This window comes from Haliotis rufescens, unplaced genomic scaffold, assembly GCF_023055435.1.
Source record: "Haliotis rufescens isolate VD_foot unplaced genomic scaffold, xgHalRufe1.0.p SCAF_19, whole genome shotgun sequence".
Classification (NCBI taxonomy): domain Eukaryota; kingdom Metazoa; phylum Mollusca; class Gastropoda; order Lepetellida; family Haliotidae; genus Haliotis; species Haliotis rufescens.
In genome coordinates, this window is record NW_025963879.1 from 15,764,952 (window position 1) to 15,784,253 (window position 19,302).

At 41.1% G+C, this 19,302-nt stretch overlaps 1 protein-coding gene across 1 annotated transcript; it reads left to right on the plus strand.

The window, feature by feature from the left end:
• The first annotated feature begins 2,539 nt into the window (after positions 1-2,539).
• LOC124137634 (sodium- and chloride-dependent glycine transporter 1-like) lies at positions 2,540-18,479 on the plus strand. The gene is made up of 14 exons (XM_048398930.1): positions 2,540-2,807; positions 7,563-7,730; positions 8,183-8,314; positions 9,382-9,670; positions 10,482-10,614; positions 11,305-11,439; positions 11,698-11,801; positions 12,577-12,701; positions 14,729-14,841; positions 15,147-15,278; positions 15,670-15,769; positions 16,776-16,876; positions 17,461-17,634; positions 17,958-18,479. Exons 1-14 carry the CDS (start codon positions 2,789-2,791, stop codon positions 18,090-18,092), a joined length of 1,860 nt encoding a protein of 619 aa, XP_048254887.1. The 5' UTR covers positions 2,540-2,788; the 3' UTR covers positions 18,093-18,479.
• Positions 18,480-19,302: the final 823 nt, after the last annotated feature.

The following is a 19,302-nucleotide window of genomic DNA, read 5'->3' on the forward strand; positions in this document are numbered from 1 at the left end:
CTTCTGTGAGATCCTGAAAGATAGGCACATTTGGAAGACTACATACATCATTCTCATTGACCCAGGTTCCATATGGCACATCAGGAGCAATAGATTTTCAAGGTAAAGGTCATATGTGCTCAATTTGAGACCAAAACTTACTGGCAAGCTCGTCCCCTTGAAGCAATCAGATCCCGAATTGTGGTCAGGGGAATGTTCACCCACTCTTTCTGCAGTACATGTGCCAACTGTCGGAGGTTCTGTGGTTGTTGCTAACGTGCTCGCAGTTGTTGATCCAGTGCAACCCAAACATGTTTGATTAGGCTGAAATCTGTAGACCTGGAGGTCCATGGCAGGGCCTGGATATTGTAAGTCCTTAAAAAGGTTGTTGTCAGCGTTGTCTTGTTGGATAATGGGAAGGATTTGTGGCTGAAGAATGTCATCTGTGTAACTTGCACCAAATCAGTTCTGTCAGTGTAGGAGATGGGTGCACACATCATTACACTACCACCAGCAAATCCGTCCACTTCCTGTATGCAGTTACGTGCATAACTTTCCTGCGACGCCTGCATGACGTTCCCCATTCGCACAGCACAGAAACGTCACATATCACAAAACAAAACTTGTCTCAATCGCATTTATGGCCGTACTCGCCATACCTTGACGGCACTGACGGCGCATAGACGGTTCCTCACTGTCGGGGCTGATATCCTGCACAATCCAAATATTGCCGTAGTTTGAGAGGTGGACGTAGTTTTCTTTTAGGTGAAGTAATGTAGCCGTATTGATCTGACCTGTGCTGTAGTAGTGATACGGGGTCAGCCGGAACTGGGAAGGTCCCGTGTTGTCCCGTGTGTCTGGTAAGGGTTCCACAATACGTGAGTGAGTGAGTTTGGTTTAACGCCGCTTTTAACATTATTCCTGTTATATCGCGGCGTGTCAGCTTAATGTGGGAGGAAAGCCCGAAGTGATGCAGGTGTCAGACGTTTACCACTTCGGTGAAACCCACGATCACGGGTATGTTGCTGACAAACCTAGAAACATAATCGGGGTGAACCGGGATTCTAACCCACAGTCATAGGTTTCTTGCATTTTCAAATGGTGTAAGGTTTGACTTAAAAATACATCTGCACAATCATTTAATTACAATTGAGATTCCATGTCAGAAATGACCCTCAATAACTCTTGCGTGCTGTAAGAGCTGATCAAGAAAAGATTCGTCTTACTCCGTGTGCCTGCAACGTGTGTACAAATTAACACAGTGTCGCGTGCATGCTCACATACAGGATTCTCATTTCAAAGAAATGTGACAAAGAATGCAGATACTAGGTCACTATTAAAAAAGTATTCATGTGTAATAATACAGACTCTCTTTCCAATGCATAATACATCGATTGAAACCTGAAGGCGTGTGTATTATACACAAGAAAGAGCTATCAACTTGCACTGTAATACGAGATACACCCGAGACTGCCTCTCAGGCCCGTATTATCAAAGTTTGTCATATCAAATTTTATATAAGACAACGACGACTGTAATCTTACATTATCCCGCGATATGCCAAGGAGAGGCACGGGCCACCGAGCCGTGGATGCCCGTGCCTATAATAAAAACAGAAGATGAGATTGGGTTAAATGGCCGAGGGTGTGCAGGTACTAGTGGGCTACTTAGCTGCTAATTGTGTATACCAAAATGCTACCGTTGCCATGGCCACGCGCGTGGCCAACGGCGATTGCAGCTAGCGCTGCTGGCCTGAGACTGCTACCGCTGTCCGGCCCCCACGGTAGCATATTTAAACGCTACCATTGCTTGGCAACTCCCACGCCGCCAAAAGCAGCTCCACGCTGCTGGCCTAAGTCAGACTACCGCTGCCCGGCCCCAGGTAGCCGGCCAAAGCAGATCCCACTGCCCGGCCCCATTAGCAAAACCATTGTGCGGCTCCCGCCGCGGACCCAACTGTAAGCTACCGCTTGACAAGACGACTTCCGCCGCCGGGCACATATACGTGGCAATTGTTTGCCCCAACGTATGTTATTTTACGATTCCCCGGCTAAAAGGTCGGGAAAAACAAGGCTCCCACTGAGAAGCAGGTAACCCCGGAAAGGTTCCCGCTGAAAAGCAGGTAGCCTTAAGCACGAGTATTAATTTGGAAGCAAGTTAATTTGTTACTAGCAGTGTAGCCCACAAGAACCCCGCACACCTCGACATAGTTTATTGTTGAGACAGGTATCGCATATATACATATATACAGCTATTAAGAAGTCATGTTTATTTACATATATCAGAATTGTTTAAAAGTATGTACATATATACAACCGCCCTGAAAACCTATTTTACATATGTGCAGGTTTATTTACATATATACAATCCGCTCTGCTGGTACCTGTAATAGAATAAACGCTGAAGAAAAGTGATTAGCATTCCAGGTGAAGAGGACACGTCAGGCTGAAAAGGAAAGAAAAAGGAGTGGCAAGCTGGGTGGGTGGGTGGGTGGGTGGGAAAGCGATTAGATACAGTGACACACGTGTGTACTTGGGGAAGGGCTGTTCGCGAATGACGGACTGACAAAGGGCGGGATGATGCTTGCGCGGGATTATTCCCCGGGCACGGTGCCGAGTGGTGACCCGGGGGTGATTGAGTTACGAGGGGTGATTGGGTTACAGACGTTATTAGCCCATGGTTTGGATACGCGCGATAAAGTCATTTAGTAGTTAGTACTAAATGTAATTGTTTGAGATACATTCTTGTCGGCACTTCATAGTACTCGTCTCCATTCTGAGAGATCATAGCAAAGACAAAGCGCCTCCACATGTGCAGAATTAGAGTGGGTGAGTAAGTTCAAATGTAACGTCGTATCAGTATTATTTGAGCCATATAGCGATTGGGAATTGAAATTGGAATAGGAATTACTCCGCTTTTCTTTGTGGAGGGAACATTAACGAAAATTATGGTCAGTTTATGTCAGGAAGATTATGCTGTGATATATTACGCGTGAAATGAAAAACTCAAACGTCTTTAATTGCCTCTTATGTAATTCGATGTTTTTGTTTTTCCAACTGACATCCCGTGGCCATTAGTCTCTGCTACAGTTTGCGCAGTTTGTAACTTTCAATCAAATCATACATTGTTAATTATGTGTAAGCAGCCAAAGTTAACAGAATGCATTGTTAAATATTTTCTATAGTGTTATACAATATGTAATTGTATGCTTTATTATATCAGAACAATTATCAAAAGAGGAGATAATCCTGTTGTGTTTTAAACCTTGGAGTTGTCCCACTGTAGATCAGATACCTCTGCAGGATAAGGTCCTTTTTTAATTTGGAACCGAGCGCTTTAGTTACACTGTAGATTAGACACCTCTTATTTTAATTGGAACTGAGCACTTTAGTCGGTTTACATCCGTAATACCATCACAGAATGAGCGTTTTGAAACGGTGCTCTTTTGTAACAGTGATTCCACATGGGTACGATGGTCCACTATCTTAGAACATGCCGATAAAGATTCACATGTTGAGACTACTCATTTTTATGACCGATGATTATGGGGTCCTGACACAGTGGTAAGTGTGTTGTACATAATTGTGTGTATTATGTTGTTCTGATATCGAAGGTATACGATATTATAATGGGATATTCATTGTTATTATCATCGATGCTGTCGATAGGTCGATGTTTTCATGCGTCCGCTTTTTTGTGTGAAAAGGCTACATTTAAAAGAGATATCAAAATTAACTATTTAAGGATCCTTCAATATCTTGTTTGAATCAACGTCATTACCTCCATTTTAGCTCATTGATACAAGTTAGTTATAAGCAGAGTTTTACGCTGCAATGTGTCACTTAGTGCTATTAAATGTCAACAATTTTAGATAAACTTTAAGAGAACCGCAAGGAGAATGTAGTTAAAAAAAGAAGGGTGTTGCTCAAAATACGAAATGAGGAATGCCATTTATAAGAACGAAGTTCTACGACATACAGTGGAATCTGTCAACATCGAACTCAGAATTCTGTCAAAATGGATCCGCTCTAGATCTTTTGCCCCGTCTTAACTACGTCAGTTGATCAAGTAATTAATCAATCCTGATTTGGGGTTATGGGACTGAAATTATTTGGACAAAAGACAAATTCATCTTTGTTCCACTGAAAATTGACTAACTGCGTTAATTGGTTGAATGGGTAAATACCTGTTCCGAATGTGGAATAACATGCATACCTCTTTTACGTGAACCTCGCAGTCTCCTTTATTAGATGCACAAATATGCGTTATCTTTATAACAAGTAGTTATATCTATTAAGAAAGACATTATGTACTCAATAAAGGTGTTTTACATCATATCACATTTTTACTAACGCAGTTACAGTTGATTATTAAGCCACAGATGATTATGTCCCTTTTTTCCTAATAACCTTCAAAACTTCTTCCCAGCGTTGTACTCATGGATGGCGTTTAAAACATCAACACATCTTGAGATTAATATCTCTGGCATGTAGTTATATACCAATCCAAGTGTATGGACATTTATGGTGTTTATGTGTTTAGTATATGAACGTGTAGGGTTTCTTAATTTGATGCTCCGATCTTGTTCTTCTATTCCCCTTTGAGACATAATTAGGAATAAGAGAATTTGTGTCGTTTTGATGTTTTCTTTGCCCAAGTATATAAATGCATAGTCGTCATGAGGAACTAACAATGAAGGTTTGTGTTGACGAGTGGGTTTGTTGTTATGGGTTAATACCTCTACCACTTTTGTAAGGACACGGACTTGGGCAATCTACATTTTATAACATGTAAAGAAACAAAAGGTTGAAAAGGGTCAAAAGTTAAGTTTGCAGGTTGTGTAATGACACGGTAGCACACTGCTGTGTGCATGCTCCCATACAGGTGTCTCATTTCAATGAACTATGACAAAGAATGCAGCAAGGTGTATCAACATACTAGGTCACGATTTCTTAACGTGAAAGGATTATTCACATTTAATAAGACAGACTCTCTTTCCAATGCATAATACATCGATTGAAACCTGTAGGCGTGTGTATAATACACAAGAAAGAGCTATCAACTTGCACTGTTATACGAGTTACAGCCGACACTGCCTCTCAGGCCCAAATCATCAAAGTACGTCATATCAAATTTTATATAAGGCAGTGACGACTGTAATCTTGCATTGTTTGAGATACATTCTTGTCGGCACTTCATAGTAGTCTGGATACAGAGAGAGCCACAGCACAGACAAAGCGCCTCCACGTGTGCAGAATTAGAGTGGGTGAGTAAGTTCAAATGTAACGTCGTATCAGTATTATTTGAGCCATATAGCGACTGGGAATTGAAATGGGAATAGGAATTTCTCTATTTTCTTTGTGGAGGGAACATTAACGAAAATTGTGGTCAATGTATTTCAGGAAGATTATGCTGCGATCTGATTTTGTCAGCACATGCAGGCAAACAACTGGTCATTAACAAATTCGAAATATTTATTGTTATTGGTTTTGAGGTTTAAAGATTTGTAATATAGCCTTTCTGAAGAATTCTATGGGAAAACGTTTGGTTTTGTGTGTCCTGAAAGTGGGAATGCATTAACCCCAACACTGTTCATATTCTTTTTACATGCCTGTATTGATTAAACATTTGGGGAACTATTTTATTGTTACTTTAATTTGAAGAATAAGCACTTTAGTCACACTGTAGATTAGAAACCTCTTATTCTAGTTGGAACAGAGCACTTTAGTCACACTGTAGATTAGAAACCTCTTATTTTAATTGGAAACGAGCACTTTAGTCGGTTTACATCTGTAATACCATCACAGCATGAAGATTTTGAAACGGTGCTCTTTTGTAAAAGTGATTCCACATGGGTACGATGGTCCACTATCTTAGAACATGCCGGTAAAGATTCACATGTTGAGACTACTCATTTTTGTGACCGATGATTATGTGGTCCTGACACAGTGGTAAGTGTGCGTTGTACATAATTGTGTGTATTATGTTGTTCTGATGTCGAAGGTATACGATATTATAATGGGATATTCATTGTTATTATCATCGATGCTGTCGATAGGTCGATGTTTTCATGCGTCCGCTTTTTTGTGTGAAAAGGCTACATTTAAAAGAGATATCAAAATTAACTATTTAAGGATCCTACAATATCTTGGTTGAATCAACGTCATTACCTCCATTTTAGCTCATTGATACAAGTTAGTTATAAGCAGAGTTTTACGCTGCAATGTGTCACTTAGTGCTATTAAATGTCAACAATTTTAGATAACCTTTAGGAGAACCGCAAGGAGAATGTAGTTAATAAAAGATGGATGTTGCTCAAAATACGAAATGAGGAATGCTATTTATAAGAAGGCAGTTCTACAACATACAGTGGAATCTGTCAACATCAAACTCAGAATTCTTGTCAAATGGATCCGCTCTAGATCTCAAGCCCCGACTTAACTATGTCAGTTGATCAAGTAATTAATCAATCAGGATTTGAGGATTTGGGATAATTTTATTATTTCAATAAATGACAAATTCATCTTGGTTCCACATAATTTAGAAACTGAGGTAAGAGATAAATGCATAACCGTCTACTGTCTCAATAGCACATTGTATATTTTCAGCTGAAATTTGAGTGACTGCATTTATTGGTTGAATTTGTAAATACCTGTTCCGAATGTGCGGAGTGGAATAACATGCATACCTTTTTTACGTGAACCTCGCAATCTCCTTTATTAGATGCACAAATATGCGTTATCTTTATAACAAGAAGTTATATCTATTAAAAACACATTATCTTTCCAATAAAGGTGTTTTACATCATATCTAATTTTTACAAACGCAGTAACAGTTGATTATTAAGCCACAGATGAGTGTGTCTCTTTTTTCCTAATAACCTACAAAACTGCTTAGTAGTGTTGTACTCATTGATGGGGTTTAAAATGTTAGCACATTTCGAGATTAATATCTCTAGCATGTAGTTATATACCAATCCAAGTGTATGGACATTTATGGTGTTTATGTGTTTAATTAGTATATGAACGTGTAAGGTTTCTTAATTTGATGCTCCGATCTTGTTCTTCTATTCCCCTTTGAGACATAATTAGGAATAAGAGAATTTGTGTCGTTTTGATGTTTTCTTTGCCCAAGTATATAAATGCATAGTCGTCATGAGGAACTAACAATCATATAAAACCGAACCATGATGTCACATTATCAATCGATTTATGTTATAGTAGAGAATTAATTCGACCACCTTCAGAAACTAGAAGCAGTTTTGCGATGATTTGTTTGTTCTTTAACGCCGTAGTAAACAATGTACCAGTTGCATTTCTTCTGTTGAGAGAAATGCGCATTATATTTTATAATAAACACCATGAACTTGTGATCATACCCGGTGTTCGCGATAAGGTGCGTATACTGCTACACCGATGGCACCCGTGATGGTGTACTTGGAAAATGTTCAGAATTCTGAACCCCTTTGGGACCCATGGAAGAGTTATCTTCTAATCTTGGCCAGTAAACATCATGTTCCTATTCTCATGTATATGCAAATGGACATTGTGTTTTACAACAGTTTGATTAAATTTCAACTTTAGATTGCACAATGTCCGCCAGTGATCTGAAGACAATGGAGGTGGAGGAGACACGGACTTCCAGGCCACAGTGGGGATCTCGAGTACAATACGTCTTAACCCTTGTCGGTTACAGCGTAGGTTTGGGAAATATATGGAGATTTCCCTATATTTGCAACAGGAATGGAGGAGGTATTATTTTGTAACTCTCTTATCTTTTAGGGTTATCATTATCAACATTATCATCACATTCAAAGCCTTAGTAAGGTTAAAAAAGTTGTATGGTTGACATGTGGAGTTCATTAAAAAATTGGACAAATCAAAGAGATTTTAATTAAATGAGTTTTATTCTTTTTTCTTAATGGTTACTTCAACACATGGCGCATGCTATTTTCAGACGCTTTTTTAACTACCGTGGAAAACTCTTCACTCAAATACTCAGGCAAACGTGTATTATTTTATAGACCTATTGAAACACCAAAGATTCAATAAATTCAAAGTAAAGAGATCATTTCACAGCTTTTTGTATATATTATGCAGTGAAGAAAAGAAGTGATCAAAATATTTAGTTAAAGAACTTATATAATTCTTTGGTGTAAAAGATCATAATCGCTTTTTTCTCATTTTTTTCTTCAACGTTTCAGGAGCGTTCTTGATTCCATTTGCCATTTTTCTGTTCCTTGCCTGTTTTCCCCTGTTTTTCCTTGAGACTTGTGTGTCTCAGTTCTCCGGCAAAGGGACGGTTCATGTGTGGAGTTTTTGTCCCCTTCTCAAAGGTAATTCCCTGTTTTAAATGTGAATACTTGCAGATGATTGAAAACAAATGATTTGTTCAGGCTAAATTGATTTGAATTCAATGTTATGATATTGAAATTAACATGGGACAAAACAAGAAAAAACAAATGCTCAAATATGAATACGAAAGCATGCTATCATTGATACTGAACTCATATTTAGAAATCAGAACGACGAGTTTATTCAATCATGCTGTTTTGCGCAGAGCCTCCTTGGTTTGACCCAGTGCAAAATATGTAAAAATGTAGCTGTCGAATGGGATCTATGTCGAACGAATGTGAAACTGAAACAACACTGTTGTATTCAAGCTTCAGTGCGTTTATTCATAAGGTATACAGAGTTACGTCCCTAGGATCCGTTAACCGGGACACGCAGATCGAATCACCCGGAGAATCCAGTATCAACATATTGCACCAAATCACTACAAACACAAGTTCGTGTTTTATTTATAAGCATTTTGGTTTCGTTCATACATTTGTCAACTTACATTTTCTTTCTGCAAGGGTGGGTATTGACATAGTGATTCTAAATCATGGACCTGCAGACCCGTGAAGATTCCGGGATAGAATAGGTCTTCAGCAACCCATGCATGCCGTAAAAGGTGACTATGCTTGTCGTAAGAGGCGACTAACGGGATTGGGTGGTCAGGCTCGCTGACTTGGTTGATGCATGTCATCGATCCCAATTGCGTGGATCGATGCTCATGATATTAAACACTGGATTGTCTGGTCCAGACTCGATTATTTACAGACCGCCGTCATATAGCTGTAATACTGGTGAGTGCGGCGTTAAACAACAAACCAACCAACCAAATCATGGACCTGCACGTTGTGTAGACGGCCTTTGAGGTTTCCGGGTCCCAAGTGGGCTCAATGACCCAAGCTTGTAACAGTCGACCAAAATAGACCGGATGATCAAGCTTAGCATCGTGTGTGATTATGAATATATAGGCAACCCAAATGGATATGACTCCAACATTGCTGATTGACATAAAACAGTATCACTTTCTCACAACAAACATTTGTCAATGTATGTGTTCCTTCCACAGGGGTGGGTGTTGGGATGGTGATTCTTGGTTGCCTGATGGTCCCGTACTACAACTTCCTCATGGCGTGGCCGATATACTACCTCGTCCAATCCTGTTCTGCTGTCCTGCCTTGGACTACATGCGGAAATGACTGGAATACTGTGTATTGCGTAACTGACTTCGTGACTAACGTCAACTCAACAACGTCCAATATGACGTCATTGAATGATACGCTGTATGATTATGTGGCTGTCACCAAAGCGTGGGAGAACCTAACACTGGCACATACTGCTGTGGAGGAATTCTGGCAGTAAGAATTTCATCATTAATATATACATTGATATATGTCATTGATATCCTGTCTTTTAATATATACTGGGTACTATTTATCAGTTCTTAGGACACGCGGGCGGTCGGGTAGCCTAGTGGTTTAAATTAAATCGTTCGCTCGTCACGCCGAAGACCCGGGTTCGATTCCCGACATGGGTGCAATGTGTGAAGCCCATTTCTGGTGTCCCTCGCCGTGATATTGCTGGAATATTGCCAAAATCGGCGTAGAACCGTACTCACTCACTCACTCACTCACTCTTAGGACACGCATGGGACAATTTGGAATCCCCGCTCGTTTCAAATGACCAGGAAAATGAGAATAACAGAACTACGAATATAACTGAGGAGTTTTGTAATGGCAAACACTGTGGTGCAGCAGCCAACCTGGCATGTTCATTATGAGCGAAAAGATCGCTTCCTTATTGTATCTTATCTTTGACAAATTCAATGTGAGTGACAATAATCTATTTTTCTTTGATTATGTTTCATAATAAGCCACACTTACCTTTTGTCTTTCTCTTGTGGATAGAGCATCTGACTGGTGAGCGGAAAGCCGGTGGTTTTTGATCTCGTGACCTCGTCATACAACAGACGTTAATCGTTGAAAGATGCTACTTGTAATTACTAATTATGCTTCAGGGTTTGTCAAAACGATGCCCTGCTCGTGGGTTGCCCTGAATAACGATGCCCTGCATAACTTGGGGCCTTCTAGATGACCACCTGTAATATATAATTACAATATTGTTTAAAACAGCTTTCAAGCACATTCACTGACTCTTTGACTACTAAAGGTACAAGGTGCTGGATATATCCACTGGTCTGGGGAATATTGGATCCATGCAGGGGCACATCGTGGGCTGCCTCTTTGCATTCTACGTCATCATGTTCTTTTGTATATTCAAAGGAATCAAGTCCGTTGGCAAGGTATATATCTATCTTTCGCTATACCTCTGAGCTATATCTTTTTCCTTCTGTCCATCTCACTCTCTCTCTCTCTCTCATCATGCATCCTAGTCAAGGATAGCACGAGGCATTCCGAACGACAGTTACAGTCTGTGCGACTAATATACAATATATCGCCTTACTGCCATATAATATAGGCCATATATTAGACATTCCAAAATTATCATTTTGTTAAGTTTTAAAATTCTGAATCAAGAACTTTATCAAATTAGTTTCCTAAGCAAAGTCTGGAATGGAAGTCGCTAGAGAATGGTGTTTTCTGACTGGTGAATGTCGACTTCCTGTTTGTAATTTCACTGGTAGGTGGTTCAGGAAACGTCGTTCTGACATGATCTGTAATTGGAAGTCATCAGATCTTTGTGGGGCTGTAGCTAACACTGAGATCCAGTTTTATCGAGATTGGGGTGGTGTATTTTAGGTATTATTTATGGAAAAGTGCAATCCGGATGTCACTGTTCTTTTAGAACTCTTCACTGAGAACTGTTTTGTTCCCTCTTTCTTCTTAAGCAGTGCGGTAGCCTAGAAGTTAAAGCTTTCACTGGTGACACAAAAGACCTTGGCTTCATTCACCGCGACATGGCTTTAATATTGCCCTGCTCTTAACGTTTGCAAGATTATGCCCAACCCAACATTGTTTTTTTTCACTTCTAGGTTGTGTACGTGACAGCCACGCTGCCCTACATCTTGCTGACAGTGCTGCTGATCCGCACCCTTATGCTACCAGGGGCATCCGATGGTTTGGTGTACTTTTTCGCCCCAGACTTCAGCAGGCTGCAGCAAGTACAGGTACGTGCATTACTGAAGTAAAGACAATGCAGGCCATACATTTATAATTTAGCATAATCACGAGTTGAGCAAGATTTCAATGTAAGGACTGAACGTTCATGCTGCAGCAGGTTTAATTTAACTTTGTCATGTTTAAAGAAGTATTGCATGCATAGAGGTATCTCTAAAAAGTTCAATCCTCGCACCAGAATTGTTCCAGTCACCAGGTGATTCATTGTATTCCCTTCATCGGGTGTTTCATTGTGTTTTATTCATCAGGTCTGGCTGGAGGCGTGTCTGCAGGTGTTCTACTCTGTGGGACCAGGATGGGGGATGGTTCATGTTCTCGCCAGTTTCAACAAATTCCATGAACCCTGTTTACGGTAGACAATTTAAATAAGCTTGCCCTGTTCTTAACCTCACATAACTATGACCATGATAATTTCCTTTGATGAGAAATTCGGATCAATGAATCTTAAATGTTAGTTTTCTACTTATTAGAGTATATTGGCAAAGGACATGTGTTACTTACATTTGTTTCCGTAGGTGGAGGCAATGTACAAAATATCTTGACCAACAAGTTAGTATATAATAATAACCAACATTAACATGTTATTAACATACTTACAACAAATTAACATATTGAACAATTGGTTGGTTGGTTGTGTTTAACGCAGCGCTCAGCAATATTTCAGCTATATGACGGCGGTCATCCTACGGTTCCTCTGGTGTTTCGTTATACCCGTTGTTTTACTTGCAATGCAATGAACCACACGAATATATACTTTTATGAAGGTTTGTTTGTTGTTTAACGCCGCACACAGCAATATTCCAGTTATACGACGGCGGTCTGTAAATAATTGAGTTTTGACCAGACAATCCAGTGATTGACATCATGGTTGTTTGTTTGTTGTTTAACGCCGCACTCAGCAATACTCCAGCTATATGACGGCGGTCTGTAAATAATCGAGTCTGGACCGGACAATCCTGAGATTAATATCATGAACATCGATCCACACAATTGGGATCGTTGACATGCATCAACCAAGTCAGCGAGCCTGACCTCCTGATCCTGTTAGTCGCCTTTTACAGCAAGCATAGTCGTCTTTTACATATTGAACAAAATAGTTTGGAACATTGTAAACGCATTTGTTCCAGGGACACGCTCCTAGTATCATTCATTTCTGAGGGGACGAGTATTTTTGGAGGATGTGTAACATTTTCCGTTTTGGGCTCCATGGCTGCACGTTTTGGCGTTCCTGTGTCAGAGGTGGTGTCAAGCGGTGAGTTCCTGTGTCAGAGGTGGTGTCGAGCGGTGAGTTCCTGTGTCAGAGGTGGTTTCAAGCGATGAGTTCCTGTATCAGAGGTGGTGTTGAGCGGTGAGTTCCTGTGTCAGAGGTGGTGTCGAGCGGTGAGTTCCTGTATCAGAGGTGGTGTCGAGCGGTGAGTTCCTGTGTCAAAGGTGGTGTCGAGCGGTGAGTTCCTGTGTCAGAGGTGGTGTCGAGTGGTGAGTTCCTGTATCAGAGGTGGTGTCGAGCGATGAGTTCCTGTGTCAGAGGAGGTGTCGAGCGGTGAGTTCCTGTGTCAGAGGTGGTGTCGAGCGGTAAGTTCCTGTGTCAGAGGTGGTGTCGAGCGGTGAGTTCCTGTATCAGAGGTGGTGTCGAGCGGTGAGTTCCTGTGTCAAAGGTGGTGTCGAGCGGTGAGTTCCTGTGTCAGAGGTGGTGTCGAGTGGTGAGTTCCTGTATCAGAGGTGGTGTCGAGCGATGAGTTCCTGTGTCAGAGGAGGTGTCGAGCGGTGAGTTCCTGTGTCAGAGGTGGTGTCGAGTGGTGAGTTCCTGTGTCAGAGGTGGTTTCAAGCGATGAGTTCCTGTATCAGAGGTGGTGTTGAGCGGTGAGTTCCTGTGTCAGAGGTGGTGTCGAGCGGTGAGTTCCTGTATCAGAGGTGGTGTCGAGCGGTGAGTTCCTGTGTCAAAGGTGGTGTCGAGCGGTGAGTTCCTGTGTCAGAGGTGGTGTCGAGTGGTGAGTTCCTGTATCAGAGGTGGTGTCGAGCGATGAGTTCCTGTGTCAGAGGAGGTGTCGAGCGGTGAGTTCCTGTGTCAGAGGTGGTGTCGAGCGGTAAGTTCCTGTGTCAGAGGTGGTGTCGAGCGGTGAGTTCCTGTATCAGAGGTGGTGTCGAGCGGTGAGTTCCTGTGTCAAAGGTGGTGTCGAGCGGTGAGTTCCTGTGTCAGAGGTGGTGTCGAGTGGTGAGTTCCTGTATCAGAGGTGGTGTCGAGCGATGAGTTCCTGTGTCAGAGGAGGTGTCGAGCGGTGAGTTCCTGTGTCAGAGGTGGTGTCGAGTGGTGAGTTCCTGTATCAGAGGTGGTTTCAAGCGATGAACTCCTGTATCCTATAAGTTTCTACATAATGTGCGTGTAATGACAGTAAGTTGCATATGTAAGTGACGCACCGGACCACTTTCGCAACTTTCAATTTAATTTTTTAAAAAGGATAAGCGTGGTGAAATGAAGTCAGTTTAAACTATCTGGACAGATATCTAGACTTACTTGCGATGATCCGGTTGTGCCATCAGTGTCTCCTTCGAAGCGTAGTTTGTGGCACTGTTTCGGAAGTTCCTTGTTCAAGACTGCACGACCAGATCCCCGGCAGTGCGAATTTTAAAATTTTCTTGAAGGTGTCAAGCGTACAAACAACAATGCGCCTGACTTACCATAAGTTGCAGAAATTCTTAAAAAGGGATCTTGAGCGTCGGTTCTGTTATGCTTGCAAACACAACAGCAAGAGCATGTTGGAAAAGCGTATGCTTAGAAATGTTAACAATGCCCATATTTGGGCATATATCAATATTCATGCGCAACCACATTTTGCCATCGGTTTCAGTTTGGTCTGTCAACGAACGAAAGTTGTTATGTATTTACACTTATATACATTTTAAACGTGGGTAATAATAAAATACCACACTCATTGTCGTTAGATACCATTTTTGCGTACTTTCTATGGTATTTGACCTCGCTTTTACCTCGTCAGATACCGCAGAAAGTCCACTTGTTTCATAAAAATGGTATCTAACGAGAATGAGTGTAGTATTCTCTTTTTATGCTCCCGCGTAAGATTTAGTGCATCATAGAGTAGGTTCATACATAGACGTTAGCACCTGATCATACTTTTCTGCATAATGTTTAACACATCAGTATTTATTTTCACAGCCATAGTAGCTTATAGTAAGTTAACAGATTGCACGGTATCGTACAGTTGGTTCAAGCATAGCAAGCGTTTACTGACTTATGTTTGGCATTATCTTTTTGTTGCCAAGGTCCAGGTCTTGGATTCATTGCTTACCCACAAGCCCTCTCTCAACTTCCTGTTCCACAGCTTTGGTCGTTCCTGTTCTTCCTGTTGCTCATAACTATAGGGTTGGATACACAGGTACACACTTGATGTATTATATTAATTACTTCGCATACATCGCATACATCGCATACAAAATCATTTATTCCTAATAACCATGTGCAATATCGCTCCTCCTTCTTGTAATTGTCAATGAGTGGAAATATTTGCTGGAATCTGATTGGTTGAGAAACAAGATGAAATGGGAATAACAGCAAGGAAATATCCTGGATAATTCACTGTGCGTAAATACATTTTTTTCATATCTTATTTTCTTTCCATCCAATTTGGGGGCAGGATAGTCAGGTCAGATTTGTTTCTGTAAAGTCTTCTTTTCATCCCAGTTTTCTGTGACAGAGGTTCTGCCTACAACAATCATTGACAGTTACCCTCGCATGTTTGCTAAACGACGAGGGATTCTAACAGCAGCTATATGCCTCGTGTACTTCCTCATGGGTCTTGTATTTTGTACACAGGTAAGTAATTGATTAATTCCCTCCATGTAGCAAATTTGGTCGCTAACGTTTTATAGCCCAATTTTATATTGTAAAGTAATAGTTTCCTTTTCTAAAATGTTCATATATTGCTAGTTGTTATACTGTCAATCGTCGACAGATTTTAATGTACTTCTTTAAATGTGTAACTTTTTCAAGAACTGCGATGTGACCTTAAATGTTAACTTTCTCCAGCCTCCGGTAATAAAATGATACGCCGTCATATACTATTGGTCAAAAATAGCGTTTTTATCCCGACACGTACACCAAATGTATGTTTGCATGTATGCATGTATGCATATTCCTGCATAGCTCGTAGCATAAAGTAAAACCATACTTAATACTTATTGACTCGTCTTTGTTATTTCGCCAGGGAGGACCGTACATATTTCAGCTGATCGACTGGTACATTGCAGCTCTGTCGGTCATTCTGTTCTGTTTTCTTGAATGTATCGCAGTTGGGTGGATATATGGCAAGTTATATATGTTTCATTGTCCATTCGGGGTGTGCAAAATGCCAAAATTGCTAATCTTTTTTCCGAAATAGAAAATACACGAAACAAGAAGATGCCATGCATAAAAGATTATTTGAGCTTTTTCGATTGTCTGAATGTGCTGTCAAGTGCGGGGTTTTTGGAAAGCCAATCTCATCAGGCCTGGAGTTAAATATATTAATTGTTTGCGCATGTTGACTTTGTCAATACTTCACTTAGTTTTTAGGCTTCAGAATGAAAACGAATCTGCATTTAACAGTTTTTCCTATTTCTCCTCATTTCAATGGGTCTGAACACAAGTTTTTTTGTGTGAATAATGAAACTTTTTTGATATCTGTCTTTTTTGTGTAGCGCCGCACTGAGCAATATTCCGGCTATATGACGGCAGTCTGTAAATAATCGAGTCTTGACCAGACAACCCAGTGATTGACATCATGAGCATCGATCCACGCAATTGGGATACGATGACATGCATCAACCAAGTCAGCGAGCCTGACCACCCGATTCCGTTAGTCGCCTCTTACGACAAGCATAGTCGCCTTTTACGGCAAGCATGGGTTGCTGAAGACCTATTCTAGCCTGGATCTTCATGGGTCGGTTTTTTATATCTAACCACATACTTACTCTCACACACCTACATATCACCACTAATGCGCGCGCTCAAACACGCACGCACGCACGCACGCACGCACACGCACGCACGCACAAACACACACACACACGTTAGAATTGGTCCCCGGTACTCGCACACATTTCTTCTTGACTAAATTGGAATCGTTGGTCAGGTGACTTGGTTGATTGCGTGTCATCATAACCCGACGTCAATGGACGTTACTCATAATATCAACCACCTAATTTTCGGTTGTCCCTTCCTCATATAGCTCGAATAACATTGTACATGATCCGACTGTGTGTGTGTGGTGTTTATATAATGTTTTGCTGTGGGAATAACGAATAAGGATTTCCACAATCAATGTCTGTATAGGTATTGACCGGTTCAGCAAGGACATCGAGCTAATGCTTGGACATCCACCTCCGATCATCCTACGGTTCCTCTGGTGTTTCGTTATACCCGTTGTTTTACTGGTAAGGCAATGGACCACACGAATATATACTTTTATGAATGTTGTTTTTTGTTTAACGCCGCACACGGCAATATTCCAGTTATACGACGGCGGTCTGTGAATAATTGAGTTTGGCCCAGACAATCCAGTGATTGACATCATGATTGTTTGTTTGTTGTTTAACGCCGCACTCAGCAATACTCCAGCTATATGACGGCGGTCTGTAAATAATCCAGTGATTGACATCATGAGCATCGTTCCACGCTATTGGGACACTATGACATGCATCAACCAAGTCAGCGAGTCTGTCCACCCGATCCCGTTAGTCGCCTCTTACGACAAGCATTGTCGCCTTTTGCGGGAAGCATGGGTTGCTGAACACCTATTTTTCCCCGGACCTTGCAACACATGAAACGCAACAGGGAAGCAACTCTGCGCATCATCTGCATCCTCTCGGATATCATGACAGTAATCTTGTTATGTAACTATCCCGTGAGGAGTAGCAATTGCATAAATATACTTCTTGCTTCCTCACACTCCAACATTGTCAATGGACGTTTTAGTGCTTGATTAGTTTTTTAAATTGAGAGTCACATTCCCTTCCAGACAGTGTTCGTCCTGACCTTGGTCCAATATGGGCCGCCCACCTATGGCAAGTACAAGTATCCACCGTACGCCGTTACCATTGGTTGGTGTATCGCAACAGTGCCCATAATTCCCCTTCTAGTGTGTGCTGCGTTGTCTCTACTAAAACACAGATCTGCTGCATCCTTCAAACAGGTACGTCTTATTTTCGTTCCTCATATGCTTGCCGTAAAAGGCGACTATGCTTGTCCTAAGAGGCGACTAACGGGATCGGGTGGTCAGGCTCGCTGACTTGGTTTGAAGCATGTCATCGAACCCAATAGCGTGGATCGATGCTCATGATATCAATCACTGGATTGTCTGGTCCAGACTCGATTATTTACAGACTGCCGTCATATAGCTGAAATATTGCTGAGTGCGGCGTAAAACAACAAACCAACGACAACAACAACAATATTATTGCTACCGTAAATACTCATGACAGAACTTGTGTGTGTTTTTATACTGCATATTTTCAGCGTCTCCTGCTTGCCCTGAGGCCTGACTTCGACTGGATGCCATCATCATCGACACACAAGGGGCCGTACAGGGAGGAGCAGCAGAGTAGGAGAAGGACGGTCAGGGAAAATGTCAGAGCCGTGTTCAAACGTTGACCTGCATATTCACCAACACGATGAGCACACATCAGTGGTGTATCATAGTTTACATTCATAGCTTCTATCATTTGTATTTACATATGTATTTATGGAGCACATATAACGAAAATACAAATGTAACATTTCCATGACACAAACGTATTCGGAACAAAATCTAGCGACGCACACACAAGTCCAATAATTTCGCCACGAAATACCAGTTATCTTTCCTAGATGTTGGTTAGTTGGTTGGTTGTTTAACGCCGCACTGAGCAATATGCAATTGGGATCAATTACAAGCATCATCCAAGTCAGCGAGCCAGACCACCCGATCCCGTTAGTCGCCTTCCTATATGTCGACTATGAATTTTGTAATCAATAATCATAGTAAAAGAACATTTTGTATTTCCCACTATTGCTTGTATTTTCATTGATTTTACAAAAAACATTTTGAAAGTTGACGGCATGTACATGTATCATTTTGTTTGTTTGTTGCTCAAGGCCACACTTAGCAATATTCCTGCTATATGACGGCGGTCTGTAAATAATCGTGTCTGGACCAGACAATCCAGTGATTGATATCATGAGCATCGATCTACGCAATTGGGATCGATCGATCGATCGCCTCTTACGACAAGCATCGTCGCCTTTACAGCAAGCATGGGTTGCTGAAGACCCATTCTAACCCTGATCATTCAATTTACAATTTGTTTTCACGAGTTTTATGAAAAAGATTCAACCTAAAACGTTTTACCTTTATAGCGTTCTAAATGTGATAGAGATCCTCTCAGAATTCAAAATAGGTCGACGCCAAACTTTTTATTAAAGCAATCGTTAAGTATTCTCAGACAATGTCAAAGTTATGTGAGCACTGATCAGCTAAAAGTTTTAATCTAGTTAACAATATTAAAATATGCATCTGCAATACCGCCGCGTGTATTGTATAATTACATTTTCAAAAAGAAGTATGTACATTGTCAAGCTTCACAATTATTTTAAATAACATTATTTGTATTAACTGTTTCGTTTCACAACATTATCTCAATCATATTTTTTGTTCCATTTATATGTGGGGACAGTGGGGTAGCCTAGTGGTTAAAGCGTTCGCTCGTCACGCCGAAGACCCGGGTTCGATTCCCCCATATGGGTACCATGTGTGAAATCTAATTCTGGTGTCCCCCGTCGTGATATTGCTGGAGTATTGCTAAAAGCGGCCTTAAACAATACT

Excerpts from the sequence above, each read along its gene's own strand:
- LOC124137634 (XM_048398930.1), top strand. Across the intron at positions 11,802-12,576 it reads TTCCATGAACCCTGTTTACG|GGACACGCTCCTAGTATCAT; the intron begins GTAGACAATTTA and ends CATTTGTTCCAG. Across the intron at positions 14,842-15,146 it reads CTATAGGGTTGGATACACAG|TTTTCTGTGACAGAGGTTCT; the intron begins GTACACACTTGA and ends TTTTCATCCCAG.